At 49.5% G+C, this 17,510-nt stretch overlaps 1 protein-coding gene across 6 annotated transcripts in view; it reads right to left on the bottom strand.

Moving 5' to 3' along the window:
- PPP2R2C (protein phosphatase 2 regulatory subunit Bgamma) overlaps nucleotides 1-17,510 on the bottom strand; it is a 301,475-nt gene that overhangs the window by 9,690 nt on the left and 274,275 nt on the right. For all 6 annotated transcript variants that reach the window (XM_031943421.1, XM_031943419.1, XM_031943424.1 and 3 more), the window contains 3 exons: nucleotides 16,929-17,093; nucleotides 2,899-3,068; nucleotides 1,428-1,519 (listed from right to left, as the gene is read on the bottom strand). In XM_031943421.1, coding sequence (XP_031799281.1) covers nucleotides 1,428-1,519; nucleotides 2,899-3,068; nucleotides 16,929-17,093 — 427 coding nt within the window. The remainder of the gene's footprint in view (nucleotides 1-1,427; nucleotides 1,520-2,898; nucleotides 3,069-16,928; nucleotides 17,094-17,510) is intronic.

The raw sequence follows: 17,510 nt of genomic DNA, 5'->3' as shown, positions 1-17,510 counted from the left end.
TTCCTGACCCCATTTGGGCCTTTCTTGCCAAGATGCTGGAGTGGTTTGCCATTTCCTTCCCCAGCTCACTTTACAGATGAGGAAACAGAGGCAAATAAGCTTGCCCAAGAAGCTAGCTAGCTAGTTAGGCAGCTTTGGAAACTGAATTTTAGTTCAGGAAGATGAGTCTGCTCCCAAGTCTGGCACTGCATCCACTATGCCATTTCGTTGCCCCCAGTTATCCTCAGCGATATCATGATTATCAAAGGATATCTAGTCTACTTGCCACTGTTTGGAAGGGGGAGCCTTATAAATCACCCCTCTTTCACTTGGCTCCATCCAGAGCCAAAGGTCTTAGGAAATGGGGCCCCGCTAAGTCATGTACCTGACTTGAGGATGCAGCTCCCCATTGTTAGGGGAGAGGGGCCTTCTTGATTCAAAACTGCCTTGTCCCTTCCAAGCTCCAGGTTGGGACCGGGACCATATAAATTTCTCCATAATGCAAGGAGGACAAGATCACAGATAGCTTTGTAGACAATTGCCTTTGAGTGACTTTTCTTTGGAGAGCATTCAGAAGTCACCCTAAAAGCCCACGTTTCTAGGAGAAATCCCAAGTGCTTTTTGCATAGCATGCCCTTGCTGTTATTGGGCGTGGCTCTTAGGACTCGGTTTGGTTTTTGCTTTTTAATAACAAACCAGAAAACAAAAATCTCAGAGATTTTCTCAGTGTCACAGAGCTGGGAAGCCACGGAGCAAAACCGCCTATTTTTCAAGTCTCCTGCTCTGTTCCCCACAGTCAGCTAGCTCAGCTTGCTAAGGCAGCTGGGTACCACGAGAAAGGATAAGCCACAATGTGTGGGAGCCACCTGCCGGCTCTCGGGCGCTTGCTTCTGGGGAAAGGGCTGCTGCATGCGATACTTATAAGCTGAGATGGTGACCTTCCGTGGGCTGCTCACTGAGCAGGATTCCCATCCGAGCTCAGGGCAGGGGGCTTTTTCATCTCGAGGCCGTTCCTGTGCGGAACGCCGCCTCAGGCACAGAGATTTGTCTGTTAGTTTGTCCTCCCGCCCTATTACCTGCTCATTGGTGGTTGTAGTTGTTTTCAAACACACAAGGAGAGTGATGAATGTCCTTAAGGACCTCTGGGATCCCCGTCCCAACAGCGCGTGGCAGCATCCACACTGTGTGACCGAACGCCCCGTGAAGCTTTGGGGATGCTCACTTAGGGTCTAACTTGGGAGTCTGGAATGGCGGGGATAGTGGAAGCTTTTGAGCAAAGATCTTGCTGTCTTACCCCGGCACTCAAGATCATCAACCTAGAACCTCCTAAGCCGCAGCTAAAACCTCGGTACCACAGCCTCTAGAAGTGGCTCAGCTGGTATAGGGAGGGAGACCCGCAGAGGTTTCCCTTCTGGGTCAGAGACACCCCAGAGTGCGGGCGGACTCACCTGTCAGACCCGTTCCAGGCACATTCAAACTTGTCGAAAATGCAGTCGTTTTCATACAGGGAACACAGTTTGCTCCTAAGGTAATCGTGAACCTGTTCCAAGAAAACGAACTTGATTAATCTCCAATGGAATTTGGACAAGCTGTGATAATTCACCAATCCTCCAGTGCCTTAGCTAACAGCTGGGGAGTGATCACTTATCCAGGTACTTTCCTTTTGAGTCAAAGAAGGGAGCCTCAGTTGGAGGGGAGTCATCCCCTTCAAATTCTTCATAGCTGTGAATCTGGAGGACTGGAACTGGATCTAGAACCAGAGCCGGAAGGATCTCAGGAGCTTACTTGAACCAGTCCCTTCTATATTCAGATCAAGAAACTGAGGCCTTTGAAAATCAGGGCTTTCCCCAGGTTAGATCTCTGCCTTTCTTCTATTCTAACTTATTTTCATTCCTAATTCTAAGAGCCTTGGAGGCCAAGATGCTATGATTGGATAATTCTATGATTCTGGAATGATTTACCAAACTCTCCAGTTCAAACTCAGGTCAACAGAACATGGCACAATGGACTCTGTGATTTTATTATTCTGAATTTCCAAGAACTTAAGATTCCATAATTCTAAGATTTTTAAACTTTCCGTGATTTTAAGATCTTGTGAGGCGACGGCACTTCATTATGGCAATATCAACTGGATCTTGAAGTTGGCGTAGGGGCTCTGTTCACCTGAGGAAGCATCGTTGTGTTTGCTTCCACCGAGACCCTAAATGAAGATCTAGTCTGATAGAAAGGCCTTTGTAAATTGATTAATTACAAGCCACCAAATAGATTGGTCATTAATTAGAAATCTAATGAGAATGACCATGGAAATAAATTACATCTTGCTGTCCTATTTCTATGGGGATGGGCCATTACACGAAGCCGCAGTGTATCACGCTTATCCCTCTCCCAAAATATGTGCCCAGGATACCAGGTTAGAAAGCCACATGACTTAGCGTGTGTTGGGTACCTAGAGAACACCACAGGCAGCATGGGAAAGTGAAAGGAACCCCACAAGTAAGGGTCATTGTCACAGAACGTTAGAACTCACAGTCAAATCCAACTCCAATTTACAGAAGAGAAAATTGAGGTTCAAAAGATAGTCATCCCATTACTGGTAAATTATAACTGGGGAGCAGAAGCCTGAAGCTCTGTGATTGTCTCTCAGTGGCCCAAATCCTGTTCATTGGAGGTGACCTGAGGGCCACCGAATCACAGAACTGGGGAACACCCTAGAGTGCCACTGGTTTAACGTTTGCATTTTATCAGAGGCTACGTGAAATGAAAGGGACTTGACTTAGAAAAATGTTCAGCCAGCAGAGAGGCCGGGCTCTCCGACTTCAACATCAGAGTTCTTTCTCCTCCACCAGCCCTGGGACCCAACAATGAGCAACTGACTTGGGGGCGCCTCGGTCAGCGTGGGAAGAAATGGTTGCTCCCTACCTGGTATGTTTCTATGGGCTTTGTTTCCATGTTCAGATCCCACACCTTGACCGTGAGGTAATCCCTGGTGAGCATGAAGCGTCCACTGTGGCTGAATTTGACGTCTGACACTGAGGAGATGATTTCAGAGAAGAAGGATCTGTTACTGGGGTCTTCGGGTTCTTCAAAAACTGCAGAGGCAAAGAAATGACAAACAATGTCCTTAGGAAGCAGCTCCAAGAGGGTGGTAGGCGCCATGTTTGGGCCAAATCTTAGTGTCTCCAGGAAGTCTGTCCAGATCCCTGGAGTCAAGGATGCTCAATTGTTCTCAACATTCACAGACGGAACTCAGAATTAAACTGATAAGCAAACTTACGCTCTTTCACTCTTCAGAGCACCTAAAGTATTCTGCCTCCTCTCTCTTTGTGCACTTATCGAGGACTATTGCCAGAGAAGGGATGATTTGGGGAACCCCTGATTTGCTGCATGGGGGTACTTCTCCTGGAGGCAGTCGAGCTGTCTGGCTCCTTCTAACAGCATAGACCAATCAGGACATCCCTGTGTCACTGAGGCAAGGTGCATGTTCCTCATCAAAGGGCTAAAAAAGGCCCGTCCAGATCTAGGAGGTGACCCATCCAGCCAATCAGAAGTGTCCCCTGATCAACCCTTTTACACTATATAATATAATTAGCCTCCCTCCCTTTCCCTCTCTCTTCCTTCCTCCCTCTGTGTCTGTCTGTGTCTCCCTCTCCCTCTCTCTGTCTCTGTTTCACTCTCTCTGTTTCTCTGCCTTTCTCACTCTCTGTGTCTTTCTTTCTTTTACTTCTATTAAACTGTCGCCTGCATCATGGCAGGAACTGTGTTTTCTCTCCATTGGTGTCTGCACACAATCCTGCATTGAAAAGCCGAGTCCCCATGGCCTTTGGCCATGATGAAGGTCCCACCTTCTCTAAAAGCTTCCTCGGAGAGCTGTCCCGAAATGGAAAGTGCTGCTTCCAGGAGCACGGGGCTTCCCCTCGGGAGAGATCTTTAACTGGACAACATGAGGTCCCCTCCTGCACTCAGCTTATGATCAGCTTCCCCTTTTAGATCCCCTCCTTCAGAAGGAAGGTCAGATTAAAGGGACATTGAAGAGGTAGACAGGACCCCGGAGGCCATTTGGGCCAATTTCCTCATCTGCCAGAGGGGGAAACGTGGGGCCCAAAAGCATGGTGAGATGTAAGCGGCAGAAGCAGATTCAGGGCTCCCAGTGCCCACTTCTGCACTCTCACCATTAAAAACACTATGTAATCCAGGAAGCCCAAGAACAGCATGGGTCAGTTTCCCAGACTCCTTCTCAATTCATCTGCTTCCTTTTGACTCTCATCCAGGAAGCCTCCCTTCTTTATCTGAGGAAGACAAGACCCTCAGAGCCCTCACCCCTGAGCAGCCACAAGATCCCCCCACCAAAGTCCCCGGCACTGTCAAATGTCTCAACAAACAGGTATGGTTTTAAGACTGGGCATCACCCTGAAGGGACACATTGCCTTCTGCTCTAGTTTGTGACCTAATGAGCACCAGGCCATTGGTGGAACCTGTGGCTCAAAGCTCTCTTCTGTGTTTGTCTCCCCTGTTGGAAAGTGACTTCCTTTACAGCAAAGACTGGTTTACCACTTTACAGTAGTACAGTGCTTTGTACATAGGAAGCACCTAATAAATGCTTGTTTCTTTCATTCATTTAAGAGAGGAAACAAAAAATAATAAATTCCCAGCAGGAATGGCACCTCTGAAATGGAGAACTTTGAGAATGATTTAATTAAAGCCAGATGACTTAGAATTCTATAACAGCTTCCATATAGGATGGAACATGGAGGATCCCAAGTCAGGAGCTAGACAAGATACCAAGATGAACGAGACAATTCCGGGCTCATGGAGTAGATGGACTCAATAGGATCGATTTCTGTCAGTGCTGGGCTCCTACTGGACACCCAAGAGATACTCCTAGAGTCATGGAAGTGATAACAATAATAACAGTGGGTACATTGATTTACATGCATCTCTCAACCTCATTATAATCTGGGAGGTCAGGCCTACTATTATCTCCATTTTACAGATGAGTTAACTGAAAAGATTAGATGACTTGTCTAGGGTCACTCAGCCAGAGCTGGATTTGACCTTGGGGTTTCCCCACTCCAGGTCTGACCCTCTACCAATCATTGCACCACCTAGCCACTTCTAACTACTAATCACATTGACAACCGATAAAGGATGTCTGCATCGACCTTGCTTCGTCCTTGCGACAATTTTGGAAAGCGCAGAGTGGCCAGCTTCTCTTGTTGCAGCTGAAGAAACAGAGCCCCAAAGCTAAGGACTCATCCAGTTAATAAGGTGGGGGGGATTTGAATCCAGATCTTCTGAAGCCAGGTCCCAAAGTCTTGGAACTTGGAGAAGACTGATTGAGAGTGACAAGCCCCCGGATGCAGATGCTGAGCGTGGAGGAGCAATGAGAGTGACAAGCCCCTGGATGCAGATGCTCCGTGGAGGAGCCATCTCATGGCACACGCAGCTCACTAAACATGGCGCAAGGGAACCTGGACCACTTCAAAGACAACAGCGTCTCATCTTTTGCTCATCATTTAAACAAATGCTTTTAAGCGGCTCTTTTCATTCAGTGGGGCAGATATCGGGTAATTATCTTGTCAGATTTTCAATAGGAGACTGATGAGCGCCACGCAATTATCAGCTCTCACACCTCTTCCCTCGGATCTGTCCAAACTGTGGGTTGCAAATGGCAGAAATTCCGTCCTCCTAATTACGATGTGAGCCCCTGCTAAAGCAGGGGAGGGGGACCTTCTTGTTTATAGCAAGGGAGAGTTTTCAACTCAGTTCTGGATTTCAGGCTGTCAGGGAGTTGGCTTTTTCAATCCATCACAGCTGACAGATGGAAAGCATTTTAGTTCTCCCTTTGTGGGGGGAAACCCACCCTAGCAATGCTCTTAAATCATTTTCCCTTGAGTCCCAGGCCATGGCCATGGGAGGGGGAGAACTGAAACTGAACACCTGGGCTGGGGCTCAGGTGACACGAAGCTTTAGGGTCATGTGCACTGGTGTCAAGAAACCTGGCCTTTCACTTAATCCTGGTGCATCATGGGCAACCTCCGACCACTCCTGTGACCATCAGGATTTGTCATCCTATTAATATATAAAAAGTACACTGAGTTGGAAGTCAGAGGCTCTGCACTGAGGTCCCTGCTAGGTGACAGCTGGCAAGCACCTTCTACTCTCAGGGCCTCAGTTTCCCTGTCTGTAAAATTAGAATAATTCTTTGGATTCCCTCCTAGATCCAGGACTGGGGTCAGGAAAGTGTTTCATCAGTCCTAAAGCATGATTGATCACATGTGACGGTAACTAGGAACTCCAAGCCCTCCTGGAGTCCCCGTGATGGAGGCTGCTTACCCACTACAAAACCTTTGTTGCAAACCTGCTTCCTTTGCTGACTTTGGAAATGACATTTTCCTTTTCTCCTCTTATTGATGTCGTCCCTATCTGGATAAATGAGCACGCTGGTTCTCCCTCGGCCAGGCTGTGAGTCCTTGGGAACGGGATCATTCCCCGTTTGTCTCTCCATCCCATTTGTGTCTGAATAACTCCTGGCCCCTAGGGGGTACTGTCTGATCGATCTAACTCGAGGATTCTTTGGCCATAGGGACAGTGGTACACACGGACAACTGCGGGGCTTGTTCGAAATTCCGGTCAGGAAAGGCTAATAGCAGTAGGGACAACAACAACAAGATCACCTAGGATACATATAGGACTTTTAACTCTTACGAAGCACATTTTATCCTCAGAACAACCCTGAGAAGTAGATACCATTATATTATCTCTATTTTACATGAGGGGAAACTGAGGCAGACAGGAGTTAAGTGACCTTCCCAGAATGGCCTAGCTAACAAGTGTCTGAGGTGGCATTTGAACTCTGTGCTTCCTAACTCCGGCCCAGGGCTCCCTGTACTGTGCCACCTCTGGGCCGCCTAGACATCTGACCCCATAGGGTGAACCTTAATCTCTTAGTGCCCAACAGAGGGAAAAGAGGGGAGACTGTACTGTGAGGGCCAGCTGTGGGTCAGAAAGAGCACGAGAAAATCTGAGGGAGGGGGAGGCTGCATGCTGGAAGGAAATGTCCTCTCGCCTGAAGTTCTCGGGCTCTGGCTCACGAGCTTGCTGTGGCTTTTTTCTTTAATGAACCTTGGGCAAAGGCCCCGCCTGGCTGGGAAGCGACGGCCAAACTACCTCGACTCATGAGGCTCCTAGAGCGGCTCGAGGGCAGCCCAGAAATGCCCGAGTACCACGGGCCTTTGTCCAGTTCACACAACATAGTGACTGGGCAGCTGAGGGCAGCCCAACACAGACACAGATGATGAGCTTCGAACCTCCTTGGACTCATTCCCCAAGAGCTAAAATGTCTCTGTCCCTTCTTTCCCCCCATCCCTGTGATACTGACCCCCCGGCTGCAGATGAGCAAACCCTGCTCCCCCAACCTCAGGTTTGTACCCCCTCGATCCTCTCCCTGCTCCCGTTCCTGCTCCACTCACCTCCTCTACCCGGGAGCACCTGCTCCGTACTTAACAAGCACACATTCATCCTAAACTTCCTCCCTTCCATCTTCTGGTAGCTCCTACAGCTACATTCCCATTTTACAGATGAGGAATCTGAAGCTTGGGAAATTAATTAGCCAGCCCCAGGTCACGACTGTCAAAGGCAGAGTTCCCCCAGGTGTCTCCAAGTCTGGGAATAACTATCCTTTCCACCGAACCATGCTGCATGGCTACATGCTGGAAACATATAATAAGGAGCTAAAATTAATGATAGAGATGAGACAAATTCATTATAATCTGTGCATCCGTGGAACAAGGTCTCAGACAGAAGGAGGCGCGCTCTCTGTTAGCACCTGGGAGGAAGGTACAGAATAAGAAAATGTCCCTTCCTGCCCCCTCGCATCGCCGGCCCCCTCTCCCACACAGGGCCCACTTTCCCCCCCAGCCAGGAGCTTTGGAGCCCTGGCCCCCATGGCCGCTCTGCAGCCTTCCTCTGCCCCATCACCCTTCCTCTGTTTACCCTGCCCGGCTGCTGGCTGGAGCTCCTTCTCCTGACTTTCCCACGGGGCTCAGGACCCAGCTGGGGGTGCGCTTTTCTAAGTCAATCCCTCCTCTGTGAGTCAAAGACTTCAGCAGATACTGCAGGGTTTCCTCAGCTTCTCCAGCCTCTCTGTGGGTCCCCCGGGCAGCATCTTCTCCTGTTGGGTCACACTTCCCTGTGGATCTGCTGCTTCCTCCCTGCTCTCCATCAGACTGGAAGTTCCTTTGAACTAAGGACTACACTTAACACACACACACACGTTTATGTCTGTGTATATTTGCAAATGCACATCTGTACACATACTCAGTTTCCATGTTTATCTGTAAGGATTTCAAGGCTCTGATGGTGAAAAAATTGTTTGGGCTCAGTTATTTTCCCACTCAGCTTTATCCAAAATGATCTAAACAGCCAAGTCTATAGATTTGCCAAAAAAAAAATAAGGCTTCTTGGGGCCTTGGGGTAGCTGGGGTAGCACAGTGCATAGAGCCCTGGGATTGAGTTAGGAAATTCAAATCTAGCCACGGGCACTTACTAGCTGTGTGACTCTGGCACAAATGTCACTTAGCTCTGCTTGCCTCAGTTTCCTCGCCTGTCAAACGAGCTGGAGAAGGAAATGGCCAATTGCTGCAGTATCTTTGCTAGGGAAACTCCAAAAGGGGTCACAAATTTCACACATGACTGAAAATCATTGACCAGCAACAAAAGGGCACTTGCCTTGGATTTAGGAAAGCATTTAAGGCTTTCCCTGCTTGTCAGAGGTGCCCATGAATCACACAACCACTTTTCTTTCCAAGCCCTTGTTGTGCCTTCTCCATCTGCCCCAGGTGGGTTCTGCAGGAAATGAGGCACATGACCTAAACCTGCCAGGGACCCTGGAAGCCAGCGGGCCGAGAGCCTCAGCTTACCGAGACCCAGCGGGCTGCCTCAGCGACCTGGCCACAGTCCCTGAGATGGTGAGCAGCAGAGCAAAGAGTCAATCCCGGCTCGCGCTTTATACTGGGAGCCGAGGGAAACAAAGGAAAACGGATCCTTATTGATCAAAAAACAAAAGACAAAAGGATAATCCGTATGCCGTGGGAAGCGTCCAGGCCATGGCCAGGGATCCATAGAGCAGCGCGGGTCACGAAACATCTTTGTCCCTTCTGAAGAGCTGCTTCTTTTTAAGGACGGAAAATCAAACTGGAGACTGTGGGTTCTCGCTCTTTTTGTAGCCATGGCGCCTTGATCATCTCCAAAAGCCGTTGTCAGATGCAGAAAATAAAATACAGCCATTACCATCAAAGGCAGCCATACATTTAAGACATCAAACTGTCTCGAAAATACACTCGGTCCTCAGGTCAAGAAGCCCCGGATGGGATGAAAGGGCCGTGGAAGGACACGACCAGAGCGATCACTGAGCTTTATATTGCTCTTGTCCATCCTCCGTTCTCCTAGAGGACCGTGATGTCACGAAGGTGATGCCTTGATGGGCAAGTGACTTAAGGGAACACGATATGGAGTTTTATCAGCAGTCAACGGCATCATGGCGCTCCATCAGAATCAGCTCACTTGGCTCCAGTTTACAAATGGGTGAACTGAGGCCCAGAGGGGATAAAGTGGCCTGTTCAGAGCCACACACGGTTTGGTGCTAGGGAAAGGTCATCTACGTGACTCATAGAGGCTGGACGAGCTCTCTGGTCAGGGAAGACAAGGGATTTGCATCCTCGGTATCAGAACAGGATTCGAATCTCGATCTCCTGCTTCCAACCTGGTTTTCTTTTCAGATAGCTTTGTGAGATGGTTATAAAGGGATGTTTAGGGGGAAATATAAATAGATAAATATTCACATGTATATATTATATATCTGATATATTTCTGGGGAATGTTAGATAAAAAATTTCATTTTCCAAAAGACAAATGTAGCCTTCTTTTTACCTCCCCGAACCCGTTTCTCCCCCAGGTCTGGACTTTATAAAAGATCCCAAGGTCTCTCCAATAATTGATTAAATAATGAAGAGAATTCTGTAGCCATTATTTGCTGCCAAGAGTTTATAGAAACATCTCTCCAAATCATGTGGCATTTGCGACCGATTCAGTCGTATGATTTTTCCCTCTATTTGAAAGTTGTTGGGATATGAATCAGCAGGGCTCTTCCTCTGATTAAATTTGAATGATTTTTGCATAATTAAGGAGTGCAAGACACTCGCCATTTCCTTGGCAACAATTCCTTTTTCTCATTAGGCGTTTTATAGCATCATCATCTCTGAGGTCTGGAGAGCAGGAGTCTTGCTCCCCTCCCTGGGTGGGTGTGAAATGGTCCTCATACATCTTTAGCAATGGCTATGATTAAAGAAGGGAGGTGGGGAGGGAAGGCGAATTAGAGCAGTGGCTCCGGAGGGTCAGCATGAATTTCTGCATGGCGCTGCTTTAAGGTGTCCCCACTCAAGCTTCCAATCTTTACATTTCCAGTCTCATCTCTCATTACCCCCTTAAGCAGGACCTCTGCTCCAGCCATACCGAGCCCCTGGCGTTTTTGGAGTGAATCCCCCCAGTGAGCCTTTGCCCAGACCATTCTGGGCCTGGGATGCCTTCTGTGTGACCCCCTTGTCTCCTCAATCCCTTTCCTGGCTTTGCAAATCCATTTTAGACGCCACTTCTGACAGGAAACCTTGCCTTGCGCTCTCTTACTTATGGCACTTATAGTGTTTGTTGTCTTACCCTGTCAGAGCACATGCTTCGAGAGGGCAGAGCATGGGCCATCTGTTCCTATCTGGAGGAGGACCAGGGTTCAAGAACCACCTGCTCCCCCTTCTTCTTACTGCCTGTGTGCTTCCCTCCTGGAATCTACCCAAAGTAGCTATAACTAATTCTGCTGTACAACAACTGGGCAAATTAAACAGCCCTGACTAAGGTCCTCCCCGAAGCTCACTCCTCCCTCTCTGGCCACTTATGGCCATCATCTCAACGGCAACGGACCTTTCCTCCACTGCTGTGACCCTCCTGAGGCTGCTCCTCCACCAGCCTCTGCTTGAGCCCCCACCAGAGCACTCCCATAAATCCTGCCAAGGGGCTTCGCCGATTTGGCCCGAATGGGGCGAATGTAGCAGAACTTCCTATGTGCTTTCAACTTACTCAGCTCAAAGGTTACTTGGATGGAGCCTTTCCTGACTCCCCCCCCCACACACACACACACGTGCACACAATCCCATATAGTCTGTATGTTCCTACGTAGGATCCTCCTTGAGGACAGGAGTTGCTTTTGGTTTTTGTTTTTGTTTTTGTTTTTTCTCTTTGTGTCCCTCCAGACTAGCACACCACCTGACAAACAGAATTTAATCTCATAAAAATAACAGAGCCAGGGCTCACAGGTCTTGGATTTAGAGCTGAGAGGAATCTTGGGAATGATCTAGGACAGTCCCATCATTTTAGATATGAGGTTCAGAAATTGGAAAGGATTTGGTCAGAGACATGGAGCAAAAGAACTAAAATCCAGTGCTTATGCCTCCAGTCCAAGATCCAGGGTCCAGCACCAATCCTCAGCATGACCTGAGCCAATCACTGAATAATCTCTCAGCCTCAGTTTCTTTATAAAATGGGCAAAATATAATATCCACACCTCCGATCTTTCAGGCTTTTGTGCAGAAAAGGCTCTGAAATGTGACAGTAAGTCTCATCACTGTTAAGCACAACTCTGAAAGGAAATCACCCAGGAGACAGAGCAATCATACTTTTTTTAAATATGACTTTTCCTTTCTGTACCTATTTGTAATGCCAGAAAATTCTATTTTATTTAACATGCAAGAATTTATTTTGCAATAAGTCTGAGATGAGATTTAGAGCTGAAAGGCACCTTCAAGATCACTTCCCTTCATTCTATCTGTGTATTTATTTCATTGTTAAAATGTATAGGTAAAAATGCAATTGTTTTGCATGGCCCGTTGCACACATATCTGTGCACATTGTGTGGTTGGAACCTGCTTTTTTGTCATTTCATGTTACATAAAGCAAGTGTCTCAGTCCTTCTTACATAAAATCATTTTCTAAAACCAAATCCGGGTTAAAAAAAAATAAACATTACCAATATAGACATTGTGTGTGTGAACACACAGAGTTTAATGAGATTTTTCACCACCTGATTAGTCGGGACAGCCCTTCATCATAGCTAGACAAGCACTTTGCAGCCCCTTCACTTTACCAGGAAGGAAAACTGAGACATGGAGAGGAAAGGACTTGGTCAGGGCCACGTTGTAACTTGGCTGCAGAGCCACTGCGGGGATCTTCGGCAGACGAGCCCACTTTAGATGCAGGCCTTGGCAAACCCCTCCTTTGGGCCTTCCTGCCTTGGCCAGGAGCCTCGATGGTGAGAGTTTGGTGTTCTCTAGGACATGGAAAGCTCCTCGAGAGAAAAGGCTGCTTGCGGCCCACCCGCAGGGTGGGGGAAGGCACAGAGGAGGCCTTCAGATTGCCTTGGATTTCTTACTCAGCGTCAGAGACGCTTCACTAAGGGCTGTTCTACAAGCTCTGCCCGCCTTCTTGCTGAATGCCACTGGACAAGCCCTTTACCTGCTCTTTGACCTCAGTGTCCCCATATATATAAAAGGAAGGAGTTAGACTACATGAAGTAGGCAACATTCTGTGTTCTAACATCCCTTTGAGCTTTAACCATAAATAGATAAAAGCAATTAATAGGCACCTCATATATACCAAACTCATTGCTATGTGGGCTGAGAAATACAGGAAAGCCATAGCCCCTGCCTTCAAGGAGCTTACATTCTAGTGGAGGCAATCCACCGAGAAGCTAGAGCGGGGCAGGGGGCTGCTCTGCTCTACATGGCATGGTTTGGAGATGGTGACCATTTAGGGGGGGTGGAGGCTATTCCCCCAGGTAAGTCAGGGTGCCCCCCAAGACTCTAAGATCAAAGGAGCCGGCTCCCAGTCCCCACTGAGTGACCACCCCAAGATTCTATGTTCAAACAGAGCTCCCAGTCCCCACTGAATCACAATCACATCCTTGCTCCCCTCCTGTCTTTCCTTCCATTCTAATCTCTTGTTCCAGCCATAGAAATAGAATTCCACCCGTGTGAAGATGGAGACAGGAATTGCAGGCAAGATTCTGACAAAGACAAGGTTTCCTTCTTCTCTGCTGTCCCACAGTCACTGTCACTCAGCTTGAAAGGTCAATATTAATTAGCAAAACCAGCCCGGGCCAATCTGTCACCGGTTTTTGTGTGTGGCAGAAAAATCTTCATCGGTTACAGACAGTACGGGACTCTGGCTTGCTCCCGGGTCCCCTGGGAAATGGGCTGCATGGAGACAGGATGACTAGGGGACCTCAGGATGCTCCCCTTCTTTCCAGATTCCCTTCAGCTGCTGATGAGGGGCGGTCCTCTGTGCACATGGAAATGAGATCCCAGTGAAACTATTGCTGTTCAGCCATGACCATCCTCTGGGACGCTGTCTCCGCCATTCATAGGCTCGTTGGAGCCCGGGAGCCATCTGGACCTATGTTCTTTTGAGGGATTAGCGCCCCGAGGTTCTCCATAAGAGACTCATCCAAGGTGGACACAGTGATGCGAGCCCGTGTGCCCCTTGTCTTCTGGCCTCTTGTCCCTTATGGCAAAACTTTCCCCAGACTGGCTTCTCCGTGTCACTGACCCAGAGGCCTTTCCATTATACTGAAGTGTCTCCTTTGGGGAAGAGCCTGCATCTGAGGGACTCCCAGCTAATCTAGAGAGTGGTAGGTTTTTTCTTAACTTCAGTTCTCAGAACTTCTCCTCTTGTTTTTCAAAGAAATATAAAGGTCACCAATGGAGAGGAAGAATACAAATTAAAATTTTCAGCAACCAAGATGACAATTTAAAAAAAAAAATAGCTACCCTGAGGCAGAACAGCTTTCAGGTCCTTGCAGAGCCCATCTGGGAGGAAGGAGATTTTATTCAAGTACCACCTGTTTAGGGACAATTAAAGGGAAAAGAAAACAATCCGATCTGCGCAGCATTATAGCCGCCTCGGTTGTCTGCTGGGGTTCATTCCCTGCCCACTGAGGGTGAAGTGCTGCTCTGGGCATGGAATTAGAGCGGCTCCTCACTCCCGGCTAAATGCACACGGAATGCGAAGATCTCCTTCTTCAGGAACAGACCCTAACCCAGGAGACATCGAAGGATCAGGGCTGTGGGGCGGGGAGGGCTCAGCTGTTCCTCTGGTCTTCACCAGGTCACCATTTCCACTTGCACATCATGACGTCCTCCTCCTGGTGTCAAGGTCCGCTTTGAGGATGGGGGACAAAACAAAACTCACCTTATAGAAGACAAATGGAGGCACTTGTGGGACTTTGGCTCCAGACCAAGACCCCTTTCGTTTGTTCTGCCCTCCAGGAGAAAAGGGAGAAGCAGCAGAAGGATCCACCAGGAAATCAGAGTCTGAGCCGGCCAGTCTCAGACAGATAGATAGGCTCATGGCTCAGAGTCCTGGGAGACCACTGGCTCCAGCCCTCTCTTTTTATATCTGAGAGAACAAAGGGTTAGGGAGAAGGCTAAGACCTGACTAGAGTCTCACAGCTTGTATCTGAGGCAGGCTTTTAATCTAGGTCTTTGACGTCAAGTCCAACACCCTGTTCACCACACAGTGCCATTGGAAGGTAATGCCCCTTCGCCTGTTGGGGTGTGTGCCTGTACGATGTGGAGAACGTACAGCGCCCATCATCCTTGCTAGGACTTGCCAGGGTCTGCACCCTGTCGACAGCTTTTGCAAAGCCGCTGCCCTTCCATACCACGACAGCGCCCTGGCCCAGGGCTGTACTGAAGGCACACGTGCATTGTCTCAAATAGTCATTTTACAATCACAGGGTGCTCTCGGGGGCACCCAGGGGGCACTTACGCTGCCCCTTCCCAGACATTGATTGGAAACCATTTCAGTCTGCACACTCTCCCTCCTCTGAGCTCTGCCGGCTGGCGGCACTTGAGCAGCTCCCAAAACTGGCTCCCTTCTCTGTCCTTTGCTGTCCCCGGCTTAAATGAGGAAGATACAGAACAAAATTTTTCACCGTCCCTAAGGCTTCATCCACTGGAGTTCCCCCCCTACTTCCCCCGCTGTGTGGCCCAGGAGACGCTGCCGGTGTGGACTGATTCCGCTGATGGGACCAGCCAGTGTCATGGACTTGGACCTCACAGCCACTCCACACTCACAAGTGGGAGATCAGCGCCCAGTCTGCCCATCCCATCCTGCTCAGAAACTGCAGCAGAGACGTAAAATCCCACCCCCCTCTGAGCACTGAAAGCCCTTTGCAGATTCCGGCCTTCTGTTCCACTGCTCCCCTTTCCAGCCTCCATGTGCCCGTCCGTGTGACCTCATACGCGCCTCATACACGACCCCAGCTCCCGGCTCCGCTCCTTCACACGGCCGCGTTCCCCATCACATGGTTATTGTGCTTCAAGGTTTCCCAAGCGCTTTACGTGCCTTAACTCCCTGGAACCCCCAACAGCCCAGCAAGGATGAGGGAACCGTGGCAAACGGCAGCAAAGTGACTTGCCCTGGATCCCAGAGCTCATCGGTGTCCGATTCAGACCGCCCGGCCTCCTCACCCTGCTGGAGGCTCCTGCTGTGTCAGGGTGATATCACTGTCACAAAGGTGTCTGGGAAGGAAGCTGCCAGCCAGGCCGTTGCAGTAATTAGCATTATCAGTTATAGTCTAACTACCAAAGCGTGCTAACGTAACTTAAAAACTATTATGACAGAATTTGTGTGGAAGGGGACGTATCGTGGCACAGTCGATAGGAAGCTGGGAGTGTGGATTTGAGTCTTTCTCTGACAAGGACTGCGGGGTGATGATGGCCAAGTTCCCTCAGCTCTTCAGCGTCCCCAGGCAACTCTGTGGGACTGTAAGCTAAGGAGAAGGTGACGATCTGCATAGGGAAGGGCCTTTCCTCACTTGGGAGGTCCTTATACTGATGAAATCCCAAGTCCTGCACCTCACTCTTGGAGACGGATCTTTCCCTTTTAAGACGCTACTGTTTCACACGTGTAGTATTGCGTCTCCCTTCAGATACAAACCTTCATTGTCGAGTTATAGAAATCTCTCCATTTTTACAGTTTGCAGCCATGCTTTTGTTTGTCTAAGGCATGCTGAAGAGGAAGTTCCTTCACCTGGACTAGCTCAGCAGTTTTCTCCCCACTGTGGAGGCTTCTGTGCACTGGGATAGCCCTCTCCTCCGAGCTTTACCCAGGAGAGACCTTGACTCTGGCTGCTTCAGGGAACTGATGTGCACTGAGATAGCCCTCTCCTCCAAGCTTTACCCAGGAGAGACCTTGACTCTTCCTGCCCTCTCCTCTGAGCTTTATCCAGGAGACCTTGACTCTTCCTGCCCTCTCCTCCGAGCTTTACCCAGGAGAGACCTTGACTCTTCCTGCCCTCTCCTCCGGCTGCTTCAGGGAACTGACCCACCTCCCTAGTTCCCAGGGACATTGCCTAGTTGAGAGTCTGAGCTGGGACCAAAACCAAGTTTTGGAACTGAATTTCTGGGGCTGCATCGGGTCAGTTGACTGCCCTTATGTCTGGGAGCGAGTGCGGTCAATGCCCTCCTTGGGGGCCAGGGTCCCACGGCCGAGAGCCATGGCAGGAGTGCTGGTGAGTGCTGCCCTTCAGAATGTTAGACAATAATGACCAAGGGTCTCCATGGATACAAGCTGCCTGGCAAAGGCTTGGTCCCGCCGCCCCCCGAGCACAGACACCCAGCCACAGCCATGTATTAACATTGAAACCTTGGGAGCAGCACAAGGAACAAAGGCGTCCCTGAGCCTCCCTTCCCCACGAGGAGAACCCCATCATGGTGTGGCATCTGTGCTGCAACTGTGATGACTTCCCAGACTAAGCTCATGTCCCCCCGGGACCTCCCGGCCCCCGGCGGCCGTCCCTGCTGGCGAGAGGACGAAGAGCACGGGGGCCGGGGGCAGCCACTTACGCTTGGAGTGCTTGTCACAGAGGGCCGACGCTCTCATGTCGCACAGTCTCAGGGACCCTTTGCTGCTGCTGTAGACAAAGAGGTTACAGTGGTGGGGATGGAACTCTGAGGCGGTGATCACTTCCGTGAGGTCCTCCATGTTGGCCGGCTTGATGTCGACAATGTCTGGGGAGAAACCAGGTTAAGGGATAACCAGACCACCAGGGAGCCGAGCATGACCCTGGGCCGCTCTGCAAGCCCGTGCCCATCGAGAACGGAGAGAACAGCAATAAACAGAGCCTGACATTTGCCCAACACTGTCCCCAAAAGTCTGTTACTTTACAAAGGTGTCCCCTCCCCCAAAGTTATCCCCTAGAGGAAGAGGGGGAAGGAAACCTAAGCCAAGTTATTAATTTGACAGATGAAGGAGGGGAGGGCAGGGGAGAGGAGCAGCCTGGTGTGGATTCGTTGATCCTGTGCCACGCTGAGAGCTAGAAAGGGACTTTGGGCCTCAGCTGCTCTTACCTCCCCATTTAGTGGCTGGGAAAGCTGAGGCTTCCCAATGCGGGTTAGATGATTGCTTTGTGACAGTGTTGTTAAAGG

The sequence above is a fragment of the Sarcophilus harrisii genome, chromosome 6, assembly GCF_902635505.1.
Source record: "Sarcophilus harrisii chromosome 6, mSarHar1.11, whole genome shotgun sequence".
Classification (NCBI taxonomy): domain Eukaryota; kingdom Metazoa; phylum Chordata; class Mammalia; order Dasyuromorphia; family Dasyuridae; genus Sarcophilus; species Sarcophilus harrisii.
This window is presented reverse-complemented; position numbering and strand designations above follow the sequence as displayed.